This window comes from Anopheles gambiae, chromosome 2, assembly GCF_943734735.2.
Source record: "Anopheles gambiae chromosome 2, idAnoGambNW_F1_1, whole genome shotgun sequence".
NCBI lineage: Eukaryota > Metazoa > Arthropoda > Insecta > Diptera > Culicidae > Anopheles > Anopheles gambiae.
The window spans coordinates 52,672,109-52,693,214 of NC_064601.1; the positions used below are offsets into that span (position 1 = coordinate 52,672,109).

The following is a 21,106-nucleotide window of genomic DNA, read 5'->3' on the forward strand; positions in this document are numbered from 1 at the left end:
GATATTTTAAATAAATAAAATTTAACTTCACCCGCAATTTGTTTGTCAAATAACAAATTGATTCGTTTGATGAACGAATTGAAATGAAGTATTTTTTATTCGATGAAGTATAAGAATATTCGAGTTCACACTCTGTGTATCCTGTCTGGGTATATAGGCTGCCTACATATTTTGTGTAAGATTTGTTCACAAAAACTCGAAAAAGGGCAATGACTTTATTCGTTTAACAAGCAAAGCATGTGAAACAAAAATTTGAAACCCCACAGAAGCTAAATTTTTTTTACAGCCCTTTAGTCGGGGTGCTATTAAAACAAAAACGGGTTTGTGGTGGTACCCTCAAACGTTTGGTCAATAATGGTTTGGAACAATAACGACAAAAAATCTATAAGATTTTGAAATAAGATACTGTAAGCCGGTCCATTGCGAGGATTATAATTTCATTTTACGACAAAATGACGGACAGGTACAAAATAAATGGATCATTTTTCCTCAAAGATTATAATATTTCGGCTTGCTTCCAGACAGTTACAGGATTCGTTCACCAATTTATTCATCGTTTCTCGCTTATTTTAGAATCAGCCACTGTTTGAAACAAATCATTAATAAATCGTTGTAAGAGTTCAAAATACCCATGGGAAACACTATTTTCAATGACCAAATGAACACCTAACAAAAAAAAACAAAGGCCTATCATGCCTAAGTTTTATGTAATTATTAGTCATTGGATTTTGGTCCTTGTTATTGCATTTTCTAATTAGTCGGTATATTAGTTTTAAATTTGCTGGCACATATTTCTCAGTCTGTCACCGTTCTTCCATAAATAAATAAAAATCCCTAGCCACTTCTGACTTATGAAAAAATCAATTGTTTGCAACTCTACATTTTTAAACATAGTAAGATAAATAACGCAAAATATATCAGAAAGTGTATAAAACACTAACTCAATAAAACATTTAAAATACCACATCCAGCGTTAGGTTGGACGGTTGTGTATCCAACGATTGTGCAGCGGCTTTTGATTTGTTTCATTGTGCAAACTAACAACCTACTATATGCTCCACCCAACCCCCTTGCCTCCACCCTGCCACGCCACTCCCCATTAGCATAGATCGTGCGAGTATGTGTGTGTGTGTGTGTGTGTGTGTGTGTGTGTGTGTGTGTGTGTGTGTGTGAGTGTATATGGCCCGAATGTGTATGCACGCTAGTGATCTTTTTATGATGCATAATAACACCAAGCACCGTTTTCAGGCTCTATTTCTTCTGGTATCTTCGTTTACGGATTCATTTCCTCTCCTTTACGGCTCCATTTCATCTTTCGATCTGGCTGTTGTTGTTTTTTTTTGTACACAGCCATTTGAACATTTGAGAGAATATTCTACGCCTTCCTTATCCTGCGTGTTGTGTCCTCCTGTCTCCCGTCCCCCAATATGTCCCTCCACTCCCATCTTCCCAACACATAGGTTTAATCTTATTGTGTTTCCTCTCTCAGCGTATTGGTGTATTTGCTGTGGCGGTTGCTGTTGTGTTTTTTTTATTACAACCGCGTGCACACCATTGAATTGATTGAATTGATTGGCTCGTTATATTTTTCTGCTCGGTTGTTACGAACTGTTGTGTGTAGTTTCAAATTCCATTTTTGTATATTTTTTTTGTTCCCTCCAATTGCTCACTCTATCGCTCGGCTCACTCTCTCTCTCTCTCTCACTCACTCGAACGGAGGGTTTTAGAGGCTGCGCGATTGTATTTGATTTGATCCAAACGTGCACCGCGGTGCTGCTCCATCATCTTACACCACTCTTCTAATGTTTCCCGCTCTCCTCCCCTCTCTCTCTCTGTCCTGCCATGTGCAATCTTTAGATACGAACGACGCGCGCGTCTCGTCTAGTGTACGACTACTACGCCTAGCAGCGCTATCTGTGTTCTGGTGTGTGTTTGCGTGCAAGCAGTCAGCCGCCTCCCTCTTTTCTACCTCGCCCCCTACCCCTGCACTCATGTGCCAATGGGGTTGTGTGTGCTCATTTTTGTCTAGTTGAGTTTTATTACTAACATCACTACGGTTGGTGTAGTTTTACGTACGTACGTACATTATTTCTGTAGCGGAATTTGCGTCCTCATTTGCCTCTACCCCAAGTGCAATAACTAAACTTCTACTACCACCACCATGACCATCATCACCACCACCACATAACCACACAATTGTACTGTTTTGCCGCTACATACTATTACTGTTATTGTTGCTGTTATTGTACTGCTGCGCTGGGTCGATAAATGGTACTTCTAAAGTTTCATTGCCTTCATCCGCACACCACCCCCAATCCTCCCTCGCTCTTCCTTCATTCCTCCCTTCTTCCACCCCCTGTGACAAGCCACTCATGTAGACAACTTCTCGTCAATTTCTTTCCGTACTTGGCGAGCTGTTTCATTTAAACAATTTTCCCTCTCCTTCTGCACTTTTGAGTTTCTCATCTCGTTTCATTAATTGTGTATTCCATGCACACACACACAAACACACACATCTCACGTACTTTTGCGTTGGAGCAATGCAGCGAGCTCTGTAGAGAGGTGGGATGGAGCTGAAGGGGACAGCAAAAAGGGAGATAAATAGCGAGATAGAGAGCGAGAGAAAGAGAGATACTGAAGGGCGAGTGAGATGAGGAGTGAGAATCAGGATTGATTTTCTCACCAGTTTTATCTCCCATCTCCTTCTGCGGGCGGGCGGGTATGTGTCTGTCCTCTCGAGTAAAATCATCAACAACAACACCCAGCAACATCAGCAGCGTATGATCAATATCATAATTGTTGTATGCGGGGCTTTAACAGTCTTTCGTCTTTTTTTTATGTCCATTATTATAGTCGTCCCTGCTGTGTGTGTGTAGGTAGCGGCTTAAAAAAGTGGATTGTGAAAAGTTTTATTTTAATGGTGTGTTGCAAACATACATACTTACATGCATATACACTCTATTGGCTGGTGTGGTTCTTTCGATTCACATTTTCCAATTCATGAATTCTGCAGACACAGGGACGGACAGCAGGAAGGGAGGCCAAAGGTGTGGGGGGTGCTTAAGGCAGGCATATGTCAGTGTTGCACAATTACATAATCTGCCCGTCCAGAGAGAGAGAGAGTGCTGGACAGCGGCGGCTGGAGGTTGATCCGATTTATGTCGCATCCATCCATCCCACACACCCCTACACCCGGCTGCCTGCCTGCGTGACTGCAAGCCCCATTACGCAGGGTTTTCCAAGGTTTTTTGGTTGTTTTCCAAAAATGTTTGGATGTTTCTAGGAATATTTTTGAAATCAACGCACTCGTTATTGGCTAGTTTCCAAAATTTATTGAACTTGTCTTGCGATTTTTTATCGTTTTCCACACATTTTTTTTTAAATTTATCCCACGATATAATGGCAACAGTCCAACATTTTTTGTTAACAAACGATGAAAATAAATATTTTAGGTAAACAGTCTATAAATAAAGTCGGGAACTATCCATAGAAATCCCCGCCAAACCCTGTAACACACAATCGCGTGGCCATTTGAGCGGGATAGGCGTGGGAAGGGTGGCGGCCGCGGGTGCGGATCAAACTATGAAAAATGCAGGAAGAACACGAGATGAAATGAAATAAACTCTGAGCTCACAATTTTCCAATCCAATCGAACGAATCTACAAACACAAACGCAAACGGCCTGGTTGGCGTGTTCAATCAATCGATTCAGAATAACATTCGCACAAGAACTCGGTCGGATGTCGGATGTTCGTTCTGGCTGGCTGGCTGGTTGGCGAGTTTGGTTTATTTCTTCTCTTGAATCAACCTCAACTTTTAGCACGAATGAATATCGAAAGCATCGAGAATAGCAGCAATAATGGTACGGACTAATGGTAATAATAATCATAAAACAGACTATCAAGCGCACACCAACAAAAAGGTGTACCACCCTTCCGCCTCCCCCCACAACCACGGCACACGAACGACAGACAACTTCCCACCTCTCGGCTGTTGTCCCTGGATCGATCTCTCGGATCAACCGGGAACGATGATGATGAACCGGCGGGAGCCTAACCGCCTAACCGGCCCAAGGCCCACCACGCGCGGCCACCGCGCGTTCATCGAAAGCATGAACTCGCGACGCCACCGGGTCGACGTTCGCTCGCTCGCTCACTCTCTTTCGATGGCAAAACAGATAGCAAAACGAAGCCGGAAAGAAGCTTTTTAAAAAACATGGAAATCATAATAAGCCAATGCTGGTCTGTTTGTGTGTGCGTGTATATTGATGCAATGATGGGGAAAGGGGGGAGGGAGGAGGGGGTGGTTGCGTTGGGCGGTTGGGGAGGAATATTTTAATGTTTTTTCGTTGTTGAATGTTGTTTTACTTGCTTGCTGCTGCTGCTTTGCTGCTGTTGTTGGCTTTGCGTTTGGCAAGAAGTGCTGCGTTGTTTCGCCATTTGTTGTATGTTTGTAGTGTTTTAGTAGGTAGCACGGAAAAACCGAACGGTAGAATACGGTTTTCGAAAGCGACAAAAACACACACACACACACACACACACACACTTAAAAAAAGGTTAAATACAGATAGCGCACAGAAAGAAGGAGCAAAAAAACAAGACGAAACAACAAACTACTACACAACATGAAAATCGAGGCCACGTGGAAAAACAACAAGCTCCTCTCTGTGTTGCAAACGAAAAACGAATCATAATAATGTGATGGCACAGAAACCCAGGAGCACACAAGCGACTAACTCGACAGAAAAAAATGGGGAAGACGACAGGAAGGGGTCGGAGGGAGTTGGGTAGAAGGACATCTCTCATGGGCGGCGGGGGGCGCCTTCGCCACCCGTTCCGAACTCCGGGCCGGGCCTCAGATGCCGCATCGAATTTCCTCGTCCATTTCCACGCGCGAGCGCCGCCGCATCCATTTCGCACGCAATTCTTCGGCGTATGAGAAATGATGAAATATTGCTCATTTTTATTATGCACGGAAATTCGAGACATTGACTGTGCTGTGCTGAGGATCCAGTGGTTCTGGTTTGGGGGGTTATTTTCCATTTGACTTTTCCTCCGTCATCTCGTACTCCTACTACAGCGACGGGGCATGTTGCCAGGATGATGGTGATCTTAGCTTTTTGTTTTTGCTAAATTATATTTACCTTCTTTCTTTTGTGCTACACTTCCCGACTTTTCTGTTCGAAATTGGTCGACTTGCGATGAAATTGGATGAAATATTTTATTATAGCTATTATTATTTTTTTTAATTTCGGATGCCTTACCAGGATCATAAATGAACTGTTTTTAGGATGCTTCAATGATTATATGACATTTTTACGATGTTTTTGCTCGAGGGACAAAACAATTGTTTTAATTTTTTTGTAATATTTCGAGGTATTTTCTCACAAAAATAAAACAAAATATCACTTCTGATATTCACAATAACTTCAATATTTTGCATTTAATTTTTCATGGGGGTGGTATACTTTGGCGACCGCTGGTAAAATAGATGATTTTTTGAGGGTCTTAAGATATTATACTTTTTTTTTTTTTACTTTTAATTACTTTATTGGGTAATTTTGGATGATTAACAAAATCAATTTGTCTCCCTGCGTATCCGATTAATGTCCTATAGCCATTAGTAGTGGCAGTTTGTTTTAATAAATATTTGGAAAATGTAAAGTTGGCTGTTCAGCAAATCAGACTCTAAAGCACAAAACTAAAACTACAAAAGCCTTGCATCGTAGTGCTTTTTTAGCTGTAAGATGAAGGAAATACGGCTACAAAAGGTGTTAAAAACAACGCAAAGAACGTTTGCAAAACTTATGTCTCCCTACTCTGAAAACAAGGTCTGAAATTCGAGACAAACCCGTTTGATATTTTCAGTACGGAGCCAGGGCGCTGAAGGTACGTGTCTGGATCGTCCCGGAACTTTGAAATGGATTGCCCCTTGAACGCGGGGAAATCCTTTTTCAAAAATGGTATACTTCAGCAGTTAGCTACCGAAGGGGAAATTTCCATTCTGGAGGGAATTTCGATGTTTTTTTTTTTGATGATTTTTGTTGTTCTTGTGAAATATAATGCGTCATGATTAAATTTGTATTATCCTGCAAATTGAAAAACAATGATATGAAATTGAGAATTTTTGGAAAATGTATTGGAAAAACTCTCGTGCTTTCCAACATAAGCTATTCGAACGGCAAATTGATTGTGTCCTCTGAATAATCAATCGGAATTTTCTGCAGCTGTAATGTCAGAACAGTTGTAAAAGGTTGAAAATCATCGTTTTAAAGTAAGGATCTGCGTATTTTTGAAATTTGCGTGCGGTGACTCCCTACTAAGCATTATCGTCTTTAGCCATTATGTCAAATATACAGCGAAATGAACCATTTGATTGGGCTTGAGCATTACTTCAAATAACTTCAAAATCAAGCATTTCGTTAATTTTCAATAATTTTCATTATTTCTATCAATTTGTGACTGCTCCGCTTAAAAAGAAACTCTTTTTGAATGATTAACGAAAGCGGATGTTGCATCTCCCTCAACCCTTTGGCCTTACCTGTCAAATAGTTTATTTCGCTGTATATTTCACCCTGTCTGGCTGGTCAAACGGTGAATAATAATCATCATCATACAAAGCCCAAACTACACTCTTGTCTTGATGGTTATAAACCTGCCCGGTTAGGTCGTACATTTTGTTAGGGAGTTTGATATTTTACTTGCAAAAAATGATTGTCAAATGTTTTGCTTTTTTGCAAATAGTAGGTGGTTTTGTGTAGTTACTTAAAAATTGATTTCGGAAATTAATTTACATAAATGTAATTGGCAATAAATAATACCAAATGTAACTAATGGTCCGACATGTTATCATCACAAAATGTATAACCAAAACCGAATTAAACATCTTCAACCTGCCTAGGTGGTACAAACATAATTTTTAAAAATTTTAAACATTAATTTTTAAACATTAAATATGTTAAAACATATTATTTTTTAAATACCATTTGAAAAAAAAAACATGTTTGACAACAAGCAGTTTCATATTATTAATTAGCTAAACATACCCTGGTAGGTAGGTAATTAAAGAAATAAAAGTTAAATCAAGCACACAATCAAGCATTTGAAGTCAAAAATGTGTTTAAATATCAGTGAACTGGATGCAAATGCAAATATGCCATCTTCTTGACATGATACTCTTCACACAAAAGTGAATTCAATAATTACTTGACTGACCTTTTCAAGCAACAGGCTAATACCATGACGTTTGTTATTATTTTTGAAGCACAACAAACATGATTGTAACGGGGAAGTTACATATCTTTGCAATAACATTGCGTTTGTGTTTTGCTGAACTTAAATTTTTATAATAAAATCATTCCGATTGTAAACCCTTTTTTTGTCTTAATTATGTGTGTTAGTGTGGGTAAATGTGTGTGTGTGTGTATGGTCATGGAGTTCTTTTTGTTTTATTTGATTTTGTTTGTCAGTGTATCTTTTGTTGCGATTCAAGTGGTTTAAAATGGTGATTGGTGTAAAGTTGTTTGGCAGGGTTTTTTTTTTGTTGTTGAAGGTTTTTTTTAATGCAAAACTGGAAACAATACAATAAAAACATACAATAAATTGACATTCCACATGGTGCACATGGAAGTGATGGGGAGGTCGGCAAAAACAGAGAAAGAAGATTTGTGTGTAAGAGAGAACGAGAGGCAATGTAGCACAGTAATAAAATGCGATTGTGTTGGATTTAACGTTTGCAGAGGAGTAAAGCGCAAACAGCACAGACACACATTTATGTGATACTGCCTGTACAAAATATAAGTACAAAACTACGCACCGAGCGAAGAAACATAACACCATGAAATAGCGCAAGTAACGAGCAGTAAAAGGAAAAAGCGAAATTAGGATCAGGGGCAGGGAAAGGGGAAAGAAAGAAAATGCAAATCAACATACCAGTCGCAATGCAACATCATCTCCATATAGTGGTCGATGTGGAAGCGGGCAAGCTGTGTGTGTGTGTGCCTGTAGTCACTTCTTGAAGCTGTGTAAGGTTAATAGTTGCTGCTAGCTCGCTCTGCTGGTCTAGAATTCTTGTTTTTCCCATCGGGGTTTGTCAACGTTGAATACATACATCTTTTAACAGAGCTTCTCAATGCTCGGCGAATCTCGCTTAGAAGCGATAGAGAATTAGACCAGAACACATCACATTCTAGAATGCCCAATCGTATGCCAATACAATGAACCCCTTGGGGCAATTTAAATCCTGTTCATTTCGTTTGAAAACCCCTGATTGGTTGCAAACTTCCAGCAAGTAGCCACAATTGGACGTGACTTAGCATTTTGCATCAGTAATCGTAGTATGCGCTGCTAACGACGTCAGAGTCGTTCGGAGGTTGGTTGGTTGGTTGGCCGGGTCGGGTACGATGGTAAAACTGCGCAAGAAAAGCTGCAACTTTTTACCAACCCGTGTGTCCCCCCATCGGGACTGGTTTTGTGTGTAGTTGGGTTCTATCATAATTGTTTTCAATTCCTCTCTTCAGTGTAGTTATGGTAAATAACTATCTTTCTTTTTGTTCCATGTTGGGTGTGTTGGGGGGGGGGGGGGGGGGGTGGGAATACCCTGCGCCAGGGCATCGAAGCAAATGGCCTGAGAATTGAAAAATATACCCGAGACCACCACCAGACGTTGTGCAATGCCTGCGAGCCAAAGCATGTTTCTGTAGAAAGATTGCGTCGACCACCAATGGTCGGGGTTTTGTGGTAGTAAAATAATACACGGTTATTATTTCTTTTAAACTCACTTCACGGAATATGTCGGCCTAGCAGTGAACACATCATGCTGTTCGGAAAAGGGTTAAGAAAATGAAAAATTACTTACATTTAAAAGTGTGTACGAAAGAAACAGAAAAAAAACATTCTTGAAACCGCTAGTGAGTTAAAAATTCCCAAAACAAAACAACAAGTATAGTTTATCTGTTCCATAACACTTTTACGCTCCTTTACAATACAGCGTGTTGGTGCAGCGTGTGGCGGAATTTACGATTTCAACGGAAATTTAAACACGTTTGCTTACACCAAAACACACCAAACACCAAATGCGCTAAAGCAACGAATGAAAAGGCCATCGGGGAATGGCACATTTATGTTTCAAACTTAATACTATTGACCTTGTATCATGCGGCATGTGATATGTTATGCAAATTTAACTCGGAATTGACGTCACTATCTTACAAAAGTGGCTCTTTCTCTCTCTCTCCTTCTCCTTCCGAACCTAATTTAGATAGAAATGCACTTTTTTATTGGGTTGTTTTTGCAGTTTTTTCATTAGAGACGGTTAAAACCCCGTGACTCGAGCGTAGATAGTAGAAAGCTATTTATTAATTTCATCATTGGATTGGATCTCCAATTCACTAATATATTGCTATGATTTTGTTTGTTTACGTTTTTTGTTTAATTTATGGATACAATCTTTAAACTAACTTAATTAAATAATTAAATAAACCCAAACACAACCCGAAATACATGGCTCAAGTATACGTCCACAAACGGGATTGGATAAAAGGGTAGAGTTGTGATCACAGCCTTTTAGACCATAATAGTTACTAACCGGGATATTCAACATAAGCAGATCTTAATTAAAGAACAGGATTTGATCTTCAATCGAAAATAATCTAGAACAGAAAGCCAATTATCACCAACGGGAACAGAAACAGATACAAAATGGATACAACATCAACGATCCCAAACCACACCTGTGAATCGGAGCTGCGAGAATAGCTCCCACATATATGCATTAAGCACAAATTAACTAGTTTTGTAAAGTTGTGTAAATCAACAGCAACTGTACACGGTTACTATCTTTAATATGGACTGCGCCACAGGGCTGCTGTTGGTTGCATTATCAAACGAACAGAGATTTCTCACACAACCTCAACACACACATACACACACCTCCTGCCTAATTCTCAAATTAAACGCTTACCGTTCCTCTTAACGCATATACTAAGTTACAGGGTTTTCCAAGCCGAGTTTCGAATGTAAACATTGTTATTCACCGCATCCAAGATGTTTTTGAACAATTGTCAAATGATTTATTTGCTTCAAAATGAAATTTCAGTTTCAACCAAGGTGGATTAAAAATATCAGGTGGTGGATATAAGGGCCTTTGGGGGGGGTCGCCATAGTTGATCGTCATTTTAAAACCGTTAACTAATGGTTTCCGCACACAAAGCATAGCAAATAGAACAGATTTCTTTATTACTACGTGCATTTTTGTGTGTTTATTGATTTTATAAAAAAAGAGAAATATTAACAAAAGATTTGATGATTTGTTTATACACGAAATATAAAATCATGTGAGTAAGAGTTCTAATGTCACTTAAATTGTCCATGCAACTCGTTGATAATGAGGAATTAATATGAAAATTGAAAAAATAATGATTTCTTAGTTTTTATCTTCAAAAATGTCGAAATCACAATGAATTATAGAATAAATTCACGGAATAACATGAAACAACACACTTAAATTATTGTTATAATGTTAAATACGAACTCTCAAAGCCCAAAATATATTTTTAAAGAATATTTAATCGAAAAAATTTGGTAGATAAATTATATGAACAAATTAAATAAATGTAAACAAAGTTTGAATCCTGGGGACCTTGCGTCAAGTGACACATGATTTCAACACATAACATAGAACTGTCAAACTCAATCCAGCTTGAGTCGTGTTGAAAATCATGTTGAAGAAATTAAAAATTATTATGATGGATATGAAATGCCAGATCCATTTGGAACAGCATTTTGCATGCGGTGAATAACAATTTCTACATTCGAAACTGTCTTGGAAAACCCTGTATTACAAAATGCTGTATGGGCATACAATATTGCTCTTTTTATTGATTTTTGCCATTGCTCCCACCTTACCGCCAGCGTACAAAACCGTTTGGCCGTTGAAAAATGTATATGTGTGTTTGTCCTTTGTTTTTTGTTGTAAAAATAAACTACAATACACGAACATTTTTAGAAAAAAAAACATCAATACATCGATCGAACGAAGGGGGTCGACGAGAGGACGCCAATATGCCAAATATGTTCTATAAAGCAACGATAAAAAAAGGAAACCACATGCGCGCTTTGTCTGTCTGGGGTCGATTAAAAATGTTATTACATACACCACCAGCTTCAACACAAAAACCTCCATTTCCTGCGATGATCGATGGGTGTGTGTGTGTGTGTGGTGTTGTGAAGAAACAGATTTAAAAGATTGTATTGCATTGTACCTCCTCATCTGTGTGCCGTTCTTCCACATCATGTGACTCTCTTTTTCGCACATTTTATGTATTATACAGTACAGTAAGACGGATATCTATACATTGCTCCTCGGCAGCCCTATACAGAAAAAACACAGAAAAAGACATGTGAAACGTAAAACGAACGTTCGATGCTCGGTTTACGTTTGCACAATTAGTGTAATTAGATGAGCCACACGGGAAAATAATACAGCAAAACTGCACAGAAACAACAACAGTAGCAGCAACAGCAACAACAACAGCCACCAACACCGTGGTTGCATTCATTCCATTCATTTGCATTGGTTAGAGCGCAACATAATAATAATAATAATAAAAATGCGGTACGAGGAGTCAGGGGGTGGGGGGAGGGGTGGTTTTGCAACACAGCAGGAAGAAACATAAAGTTAGTCAACCGTGTGTGTGTGTGTTGTTGTGTATGCGTATGCTCTGAAGTAATACCGTTTCCTTTTCGAACACGATGATGACGATGGTACATGATACACGTTGCAGCAGTTTTCCGTCGAGCGGCGGTTTTCCGAGAGTTACAGATAGAGATGTATTAAATTCTTGTTACGCACTCTCACAAAGGGGGGGTTAGCACGCAAACACACAGTACCACGGAGACGGAGGTGTATCGGCAGGGCGAGTGCGAGTGTGCAGGAAAAGGGCAGGTTTGATTTAAAATCGATATGTCAATATTTAAATAAAGAATTCATCGTTACGCAATCGCGCAAGCCAACCGACCAATCGTCCGACCGACCGCCAGACAGAACTGGCTTGATATGTTCGAACCATATATCCCTTCTTCTTCTTCTTCAGCTCATTGCCAACAGGTTAACACACTTATCACGGCAGCACCATGCGAGGGCACAATTTTTAATGTGTGACGAGTCGTTTTCAAAAACTCAAACACACACACACACACAGCCGCAGCCACACAAACCCTAAAAAAATTGTGGTACACTTTTTGCCCGTCCCTTTTGTATTGTTATTGTTCCCACATCCATCACTGGCAGTGTCGCTGATAGACGACCCCGAAAGGCAAGTTAAGCGCTCACTCCCAAACGGCAACGGCAGCGCCCGGGATGGATTCCCTTATCTTTCGGGTCGGGGGGAATGAAAACCTTCCAATATCGTCGCATCGTTGTCGTTGTCGTCGCCTTCGTCTCATTTTCCTACACCACCGTCATGTTCTTGCTGAAAGTAGTCGTAGGCCTAGCTCGATTCTGAATTGACAATCTGTAAAAGGCGAACACTCCAAATTTATCGCCCCGCTGTTTTTTTTCTTTGGTTGGCACACCCGGACGCTACCCTGCGGTTGGTGGAGTTTGTGTGTGTGTGGTGTATGTGCACTGTTTTACTCGGTGGCGTGGTGTTTGGTAACCATTTTTATCTCTATGCAAACGAATTGAAAAATTCCACAATTGTGGTGAGAACATAAAATCGCGGCAGAATGAGACAACAGACACATTTCTTATAATATCTCGTTTTCTTCTTCTTCTTCTTCTTCTTTCATTTCATGCTCGTTGCTCTCTTCGCGGGTTGAACCTCCAACCGTTGCTGGCTCACGTGACCGAACACGAATGATCCCCGCCGGCATGATGGTGGAACTGCAGCTAAGCGTACGCGATGATCATGATGCAAACATATGCGCCAACTGCATCCTCAGCATTGAGGCCTTCTTCAAGTACAAAGCCCAGTGCGTGCAGAACGATCGCTTGCTGCGCAAGAAGCGGGTCAGTTTCTTCGCTGAGCTCGGGCTGGCGGCCGATTCAGGTGACGGGATCGTCGGGGCGAACGATCTTTCGTACCAGTCGACGGCGGCGGCGGCGGCACCGGAGCTGTCTAGCAAGCGGCGCCGATTGTCACGCAATGGAGACGGCGGAGAGCTAGGCAATGAGGAGGACGAGGAGGAGGACGACGAGCTATCGACGGAACGTAAACGACACCGAACCGGGGGCCTTCCGGATGACGATGATGATGACAGCAGTGGGAGTATAAAGAAGCCCTACAATGGTGACGCTCACGGGGAAGGTGCGGGAAAGGTGGAGAACGATGGTGAGGAAGCTGACCTGGGACCGTATCAAATTAAGCAGGAAGCTATCGATCCGGACCGAGACGGGGAGGAGGAAAACCGCAATCAGCAGCAGCAGCATCTCGAGGATGAAGACGACGATGAGGAAGAGTACTTCAATCCGAACCAATTCCTTGCCCAGGAGACACAAATCGACGAAGAGGACGAGATCGGCGAGGATGCAGACAATGACGTCAGTTCCGATGGCGATGGGCAGCAGTTTGTCGTTGCGAATGGTGCCGAGAGTGGTGATGGTGGCGGTGCTGGTGGGTTGGCGACTGGACAACACCAGCCGCCCCAGCTGTTCGAGCGTGGCTGGAAGACGACGGAATTCTCCCCGCAGCCCGGTTCGTCCGGACTGAAAACGCTCAAAATAACCGACTACTCCAATGTTACGGGGAAGCGCGGACGTCCGCAGCGGTTCGTTACGGAGATGCTATCGATGGCGGCGGCAGCGGCAGCGGCCGCGTCCGGTGGAGGTGGTGGTAGTAGTGGTGGTGTTGGTAACACCTTTTTGCCGTACCATCCCGGAGACGCAATGTACCAGCAGTGGCAACGGCTGAAAGGGTTGGCCAATGCGCGACTGCAGGCCGACGGACGGGTGCCACTGGCGCTCGCAAACCCTCCGCATGGCCGCACGACAACGCGCGTTCTCGGCGGTGTGATCGAACCCACGAAAAAGGTGCAAAAGTTTCTGGACGATGGACTGCGGGAGTTGATCTACAATGCCGGTGCGCCGAACCCGCACTTCGCTCGGGTATGTAGACGGTACCGGGAGGAGTGGAAAGCTGTCCCAGCTTGTAAGAACGCTTTCATTATCGTTTAATTTCGTTTCGTTTTAGGACGGAGGCTCGACGGATTTCAAGGTCGTGAAGGCACGCTTCAACTCGTACAACATCATCTTCGACGACAATCGGTTCCTGCGGCGCAACAAATCCGTCAGCGGGCTGCCCAAGTGGTACTGGGCGTGCAGCGTTACCGGCTGTCCGGTAAAGATATGCAGCTACGCCGGGCGACTGTTCCGCACGAACGAGCTGTCCCATACGCACCCGCCGACGGAACCGGACGCGGACAGCAAGTACGAAACGATACAGCCCGACCCGGTCGAGGCGGAACAGTTGCAGCGCCAGCTGCTGCATCAGCAACAGCAGCAGCACGCAATGCAGCAGCAACGGCTCGTGCGCCAGCAGCAGCAGCAGCAACTCCTGCGCCAACGTCAGGTGGAGCTTGCGCAGCGCCGTGTTGCGGCAGCGGCAGCGCTGATGGCGGCGGCGGCAGCCAACTCGTCCCGCAACGATTCCACCGAGCTGGAGCGCTCGATGCACGGGCTGGATAGCAGCAATAGCAACAGCAGCAGCAGCCACAACAACAACGGCAGCATGGCCGAACAGAACGATCCGCGCAGAAACTACGAGCTGCGAATGGCGGACGATGGTTCGGAGCTGCTGTTGTACGCTGGACACACCCACGGACTGATTATGACGCGCAAGGATGGCGTGCGGGTGTACCGGTGCACGAGCATTGTCGGTGGCGAGGAGCAGGCGTCGGGCGAGGCAGGCCGTCCGTGTACGGATACCGTGTTCCTGCATTCGAACGGCTGCATCGCCAAGGTGTGCAAGGAGGAAAACGTGGACTACGGCATGGAGTTCCCGGTGGACGGGGGCGCTGCTGATCGGTACAGGACGGCGGGCGGAAGTGTAGCGGAAGGCGGCGAGGAGGACAAGCGTCGCCGGCCGCAGAAGATTATCGTGTACGAGGGCTACCGGTACAAGTACTGCCATGCACGGCCCGAGGGCAGCTTCTACTGGCGCTGCGTGCTGCGCCACGATAAGGACTGTCTGGCGTCGATACAGACCAAGCGCAACCTCGAGTTTCTGAACGTGAACGATCAACCGCACAACCACGAGCCGCCGGATCCGTCCGAACCGCACGAGAACGCGATGCTGTGCGAGATTCGACTGCCGGCCAAGGGTGAAGCGACGGAAGGGTCGACCGATTTCAAGCTGGTCAAGAGTGGCCAGAAGCGAGAGTTCCTCATCTACAAGGGCTATCGGTATTACTTCCAGTACGAGTCGAAGAACGGGCGACGGTCGTACCGGTGCACGATGTTTAAAAACTGTCCCGCCGGAGCGTTTCTGCTGCCGAACAGTACGATCCAGGAGGCGAAGAACTTTATCCACACGCACCCACCGGTGGAGGATATGGACAAGTACATCACCAAGGACAGCTTGATAACGAGCCCGATCAAGCTGCCGGACGGTGGGACCGAGGGTGGAAAGCGGGGCATTGAGTCAGGAGGTCACGGTGACACGGCCGCAATAGAGCCGTTGAGCAAAGACCCGGAGGTAGCGCGGCGAAACGGGTACCGCATCATCAAGAACTATAAGAACAAGGAGATCATGATCTACCTCGGGTGGCGTTACTTCGAGGACTACAAAAAGAAGAGCGGCGGCCAGGTGTGGCGCTGCTCGTCGCATCGTTTGTGCCGCGGCTCGGTGCACCTCTTCCCGGACGGGTCAATCAATTTTGCCAAGCTGGTCGATCACAACCACTCGCCACCGAAGAAGATCATCAGCCACTCGTCGATCGATGGGGGCGAGTACACGAAAGCCATGCTTGATGTGTCCTCCTCCCTCGACTATACGCTTGGGAACGGGGCCGACGGGACGGGCGATTCGATGCTGCTGACCGGTGGTGGAACGTACCACCGTTACATCACGCACCAGGGCCATCGGTTCCGGTTCGCGACTCGCAAACGCGAAGGCACCATCTATTGGCGGTGTGCGATGCGCCTCGAAACCAAGTGCCCGGTGTCGTTCCACACGAAGGAGGACACGTACGAGCTGGTCAGTACGCGGAACCACGAGCACAACCATCCCATACCGACCGTGTGGCCGGAGGTGGCCGGCGGACAGATTGACGACGAGCTGCCCCAGGTCCGGATGCCCGCCGAGCAAGTGGGCACGACGGATTTCATCCTGACCAAGAACTCCAAGGGCCGTGATCTGGTGCTTTACCGCAGCGGGCGCTTCTATTTGGACTACTCGCGAAAGGATGGCCGGATTGTGTTTCGCTGTTCGGCCGTGTCCGGATGCCGGGCGACTGTGCTGCTGCTGCCCAACAAGACGCTACAGGTGCCGGAAGACTTTAGCCACAATCATCCCACCGCGGACGGTTGGGAGGCGGGAGAAGCGCCATCGCTAGACGCCAAATCGGTCGGACAGTTAATGACGGAACCGATCGAGCTAAAGTCCGACGATGAGGAGGAAGAAGGCGCAACGCCCACCGATCTGATCGCAGACCGGGGGGCGAGAGTGTCGGGCGGCGCCGGACCGGAATCGATGCTGCCCAAAATCATCCTTTACGATGGGTTTCAATTCCGCTTCATATCGCGCCATCCCACGGAGCAAAGTGCGTTCTTCCGATGCTTTAACTTTGATGCAAAGAAAAACCAGTGCCACGCCTCGCTCTACACCGACCTGAACGGCGTCGTGATCCAATCTAATCAGCAGCCGCACAATCACGACCAGAGCGACTACCTAATGGGGCCGGATAAATACCATCCCCGTTCGCTACAGCATCGGCCCGATCAGTCAGCCTTATTAATAACTGCACCGCCTACTGGGGACGAGCTGCGTGGAACACGTGATTACAAGATCGTAAAAAATTGGAAAAATCGTGACGTGCTCGTGTTTCAAAACTGCCGCTACTTCCTGCACTACGTCCGCAAGGATGGGCGCAAGGTGTGGCGCTGTTCCGCGATCCGTAGCTGCCATGCGGCCGTCTATCTAAACGCCGACGGGACGGTCGATCAGTTCCGCGGGCAGCATGTGCACGAGATACGGCCGGAAGGGGAGCCGCGACGGCGCCGTCGCAGGAAAAAGTCCGAACTGGTGCCGTTTTCGTACGGTGTCGGTGTCGGGCCCGGCGTCGGCGCCAGTATCTTCGCCAACGGGATGCTTGCCAATGCTGCCGAGCTGATGGCGCGCGGTATGAATGGTGCGTCGATGCTAAATGGCGGTGCGATCGGTGGCATCACCCCACACGGCGGTGCCCTTGTCGCAAACGGATCGATGAACGGTGGCCACAATGGGACGAACGAGTGGATCGATTACAGTGACTACGCTATGCAGATGAGCGGTTCGCCGAATGACACAGCCAGCAGTGCAGCAGCGCGTGGCAATGAAGAAACCCATTCCCTCTGGGATCAGCACCATCCTGAGGCTGGTGCTGGTGGTGGTGGGCGTGGTACAAATGGAGGGGAAGGATTTGATCTTAGCTACCATTCGGTGTTTGGCAGCCAGGAAAACTTCAACACGTACGCCGTCCATGCGCTCGCCCAGCATCACCTGCAGCAGCAGCAGCAGCAGCAGCGATCGGCCGCCAGCTTGCAGCAGCAAATACAGCACCATCAGCAGCTGCTGTTGAATGGTGCCGGTGGACAGTTGCAGTTGCATCGACGGCACAATGGCGCACCACAGCCGCCGGACAGCAGCGATGCAGAAGAGTGCGAACTGTCCGGCGATGCCAGCGGTGACGAAATTCCCCTGATCGACATCACGCCAGAGGTAAAGATAGAGGGGGACGACGAGCAATGATCGTGCCGCTAGATCAGGCGATCGGTAGTAAAGACGATACTTTGTTCCTTTTTCAACGGTTGCGACTTTCAATGTTCGAAAAATCTTCAGTTAGAGCACAGTCGCTAACAAGTTTTGAAACAAAACAACAGTTAACGCTACGACACGTATACGCGCATACATAGGGGAGGAAAGAGGTTCCGTTTCCTCGTCTGGATTGCAGAAGAAGAAGGTGGGAAGGAAAGGGTAAGGGAAAGCGGGACAATCGAGCTCGGTTCTAGAATATTACTTCAAAAACTCGGCCATTTGTTGTATTTTGAAATTAATTATAACTGAAATTATCTTTCATTCCTTGTGCGAAACCAGTCAAAATTAGTTCTTACGTGTTTAGGGTGAGGATGTGCCGTCTTCTTGGAAGAAGCTGATCTTCTTAGTATATTGAAAAGAAAGGAGAACATATAGTAGAGACGAAAACAAAAGGAACAGGTACAGAGATGAGCTTGGATGTTGGAACTTGTGACGTTATTTTATCTATTTACATTCGGTTAAAGTTAAAAGAGAAGGAGTTAAAGGCCTCTGGGATGGCGGAGCGAGATGATAAGTAAAATAGGCAGACGACGTTAATATCGCTGTTTGTATGCTTATAATATTCAAATGTACTCTGCTCCCCCATCTCTCTGCACGCTTATCGGGGTGTGCATCGTTGGGCCACAAACAGGCACGGAAAACAGACGATCATCGCTCCGCCCAGACACGCGTTAATGAAGCCTAGACACACGCAAAAGGAAGGAGGTACAGAAAAGGGGTGCTGCTAGCCATGATCGATTTCTAGCACCGTTCAAGGCTTTCAGCATATTGGTGTCTCGCGCGACCCCCTAAAACCTGTTTGATTTTGATGCTGCGGTTAAAAAACAAAACCCAAACACAACCCGTGCCCGTGCGGCGGCCCACTGTTTATGAGCCGTCGTCTGTGTTTTCGTCGTCTGGCCCCGGTCTAGCATAAATTATAGCGTCGCGTCATCTTAGACGCGATTGGTATAGGTTTTTAGCGAATCAAAACAATTCCCACTAGACTGAAGCCGGAACTTTGGCTGGAAAGCACCCGATCGAGGGGGTTGTTTTGCAGGACCGTTCTAATTTCTTTTTTTTTTAATTTTGTATTTATGTAAGCGTAGAATAGGAATAGTACTAAATTTAGCAAAGCTCTCCCGAAGGAAGGTTATAGAAAAGTATCAAACTATTTGAATGTTTGCGTTGCGAGAAGGTAAATGAAATTTACATATAATATGTTATTATGTATTATGTTATGCAATACAAAATATGAAAAGACACAATAATTCCAATTTGGAAAAAAAACAGCAAACAGTAAGACATTGTTGAATAATTAATTCGCCCATTCGATGCCGAGAGAACGGATGAAAACACTAGCAAAAAACATGTTTAGAATTAAAACAAACTTGTATATAGTAGTAAAACATAAAAGCGCAAAGCAAACGAACAAGAACAAGAACAGGAACAAAACAAATGTTATTAATTATATGCACATGGATGGATGGAGAGGAGCCGCCATGATTGTTTCGCTAGAAATGTTTTAATTCCACCATTGTTACTAAAGTAAGCCTATTTTTTTTTGGTTCAATTTGTCGCGTTAATACTGAGTGGCAAAAGCTCTACCACGAACAAATTAATGTATGTTCCTTTTGTATTTCACACAAACACACCACAACTTGAATGAGGAATGGTTAGAAAATGAGGCTATCAACACAGGTTAATGGGGGGGGAAGAAGTAGTTGAGGTATTAAAAATTTACTGTAAGAGGTCTGTTTTCTTCCAGAAACAAAAAAAAATCCTTTTTTTAGATTTAGTAGAATTTCCCCAGTTGAAGAAAAGAAAAGGAAAGTTGTGTTAGTCCGAACAACACAACCACGGCACAACAACATTTGAATGTGTTTGTGCTAATTGTTTGTTGTTTTTTTATTGTTTTTAGGTTTAAATTTTGTACATGATAGACCCGATTTTCCATACACACACGGAGAGCAGAAGCACACAGTGGTAAAGCGCATGCCTCGTGTATAGAGAGTGAAGCAGTTAAAGAGGGTTGCATCATTTAGTAACATTAGTAGTAGTAGTAGTAGTAGTAGTAGTTTAATGGAAAGAGGTATAGCAAAACTATATTATTAGATGCATAAACACACACACACGTACACACACCAGTACCGAGATGGAAAATTACACCCCACTTTTGCAAAATCACTATGAGACATAGTACGTACAACTCACTCTTCCATTAACTTCAAGTAGTAGTTCGCCCAAACATACTCCAATGGTGCGCGTATAGGCGCCACATGAACCTGTATACTCAACAACAACAACTCACTCAACTCGTAACCGCGCGCACTGATAAACTATGGCACCGTTGGGTAAAGCCTCTTCTCTCAACACACGGCACTTGAAACGCAATAATACACAGAAACAGAATATACATTCGATAAGAAACGGATGGATTTTGTTGTTGAACAAAGACACACCAACATAACAGTATAGAAATAGATATATATCAATGCGATAGAAACCTCATCTGTGGAGAAAGCAAAATGACAGAAACAATAGTAGTAAATGAAATTGAATACACCAATACGAAGGAATTCCTCGTGCTCGATTGAATTGTGTGTTGCAATGAGATTGTGGAAGGATAATAGATACTTCTAACCATAACACAGCACTATAAAAACGGTAAAGCACCGGTGTTCCAGTTAGGAAGGAAGGTAGTGTCCTCGAAAGGGGGAATAACAGTAATAAAAAAACAGACCCGCCCGGTATTATGGATGAGAAATCCAATCACACAGTTAGGCAAACATTGAATGAGAGCCAGAAAAATACTAAATAAAGGGTATTTATTTAAAAAGATTGTCTTGTTTGTTCGATTGATGCAAGAAAGAAAATGAGTTAAATGTGTTAAAACATGCGGAAGATGGCTCTGTTTTCAATTCACTGCGCCTTATGCCGAACTGGGGATCGCTGTCGTACACCTTCTTGCTGGGGCATGAGTCCGGCATCCTCATGACACGCCCCAGCCATCGTATCCTGCCAGCCTTCGCCACCGTCAGGATGCTCGGTTCGCCGTACAGCTCAGCAAGCTCGTGGTTCCTTCCTTCTCCTCCACGCTCCATGCTCGAACACACC

The 21,106-nt window shown here is 44.6% G+C and overlaps 1 protein-coding gene across 2 annotated transcripts in view; it reads left to right on the forward strand.

Moving 5' to 3' along the window:
- The window catches only part of LOC5667719 (uncharacterized), a 29,006-nt gene extending 8,296 nt beyond the window's left edge, over positions 1-20,710 (forward strand). The window contains exons 1-3 of one of the 2 annotated variants that reach the window (XM_061643101.1): positions 12,241-12,701; positions 12,889-14,103; positions 14,189-20,710. In XM_061643101.1, the coding sequence (XP_061499085.1) occupies positions 12,618-12,701; positions 12,889-14,103; positions 14,189-17,944 (5,055 nt within the window). In that variant the 5' untranslated portion in view covers positions 12,241-12,617 and the 3' untranslated portion in view covers positions 17,945-20,710. Of the gene's footprint in view, positions 1-12,240; positions 12,702-12,888; positions 14,104-14,188 lie in introns of those variants that run through there. The other variant, XM_061643100.1, reaches the window with a different exon arrangement.
- Positions 20,711-21,106: the final 396 nt, after the last annotated feature.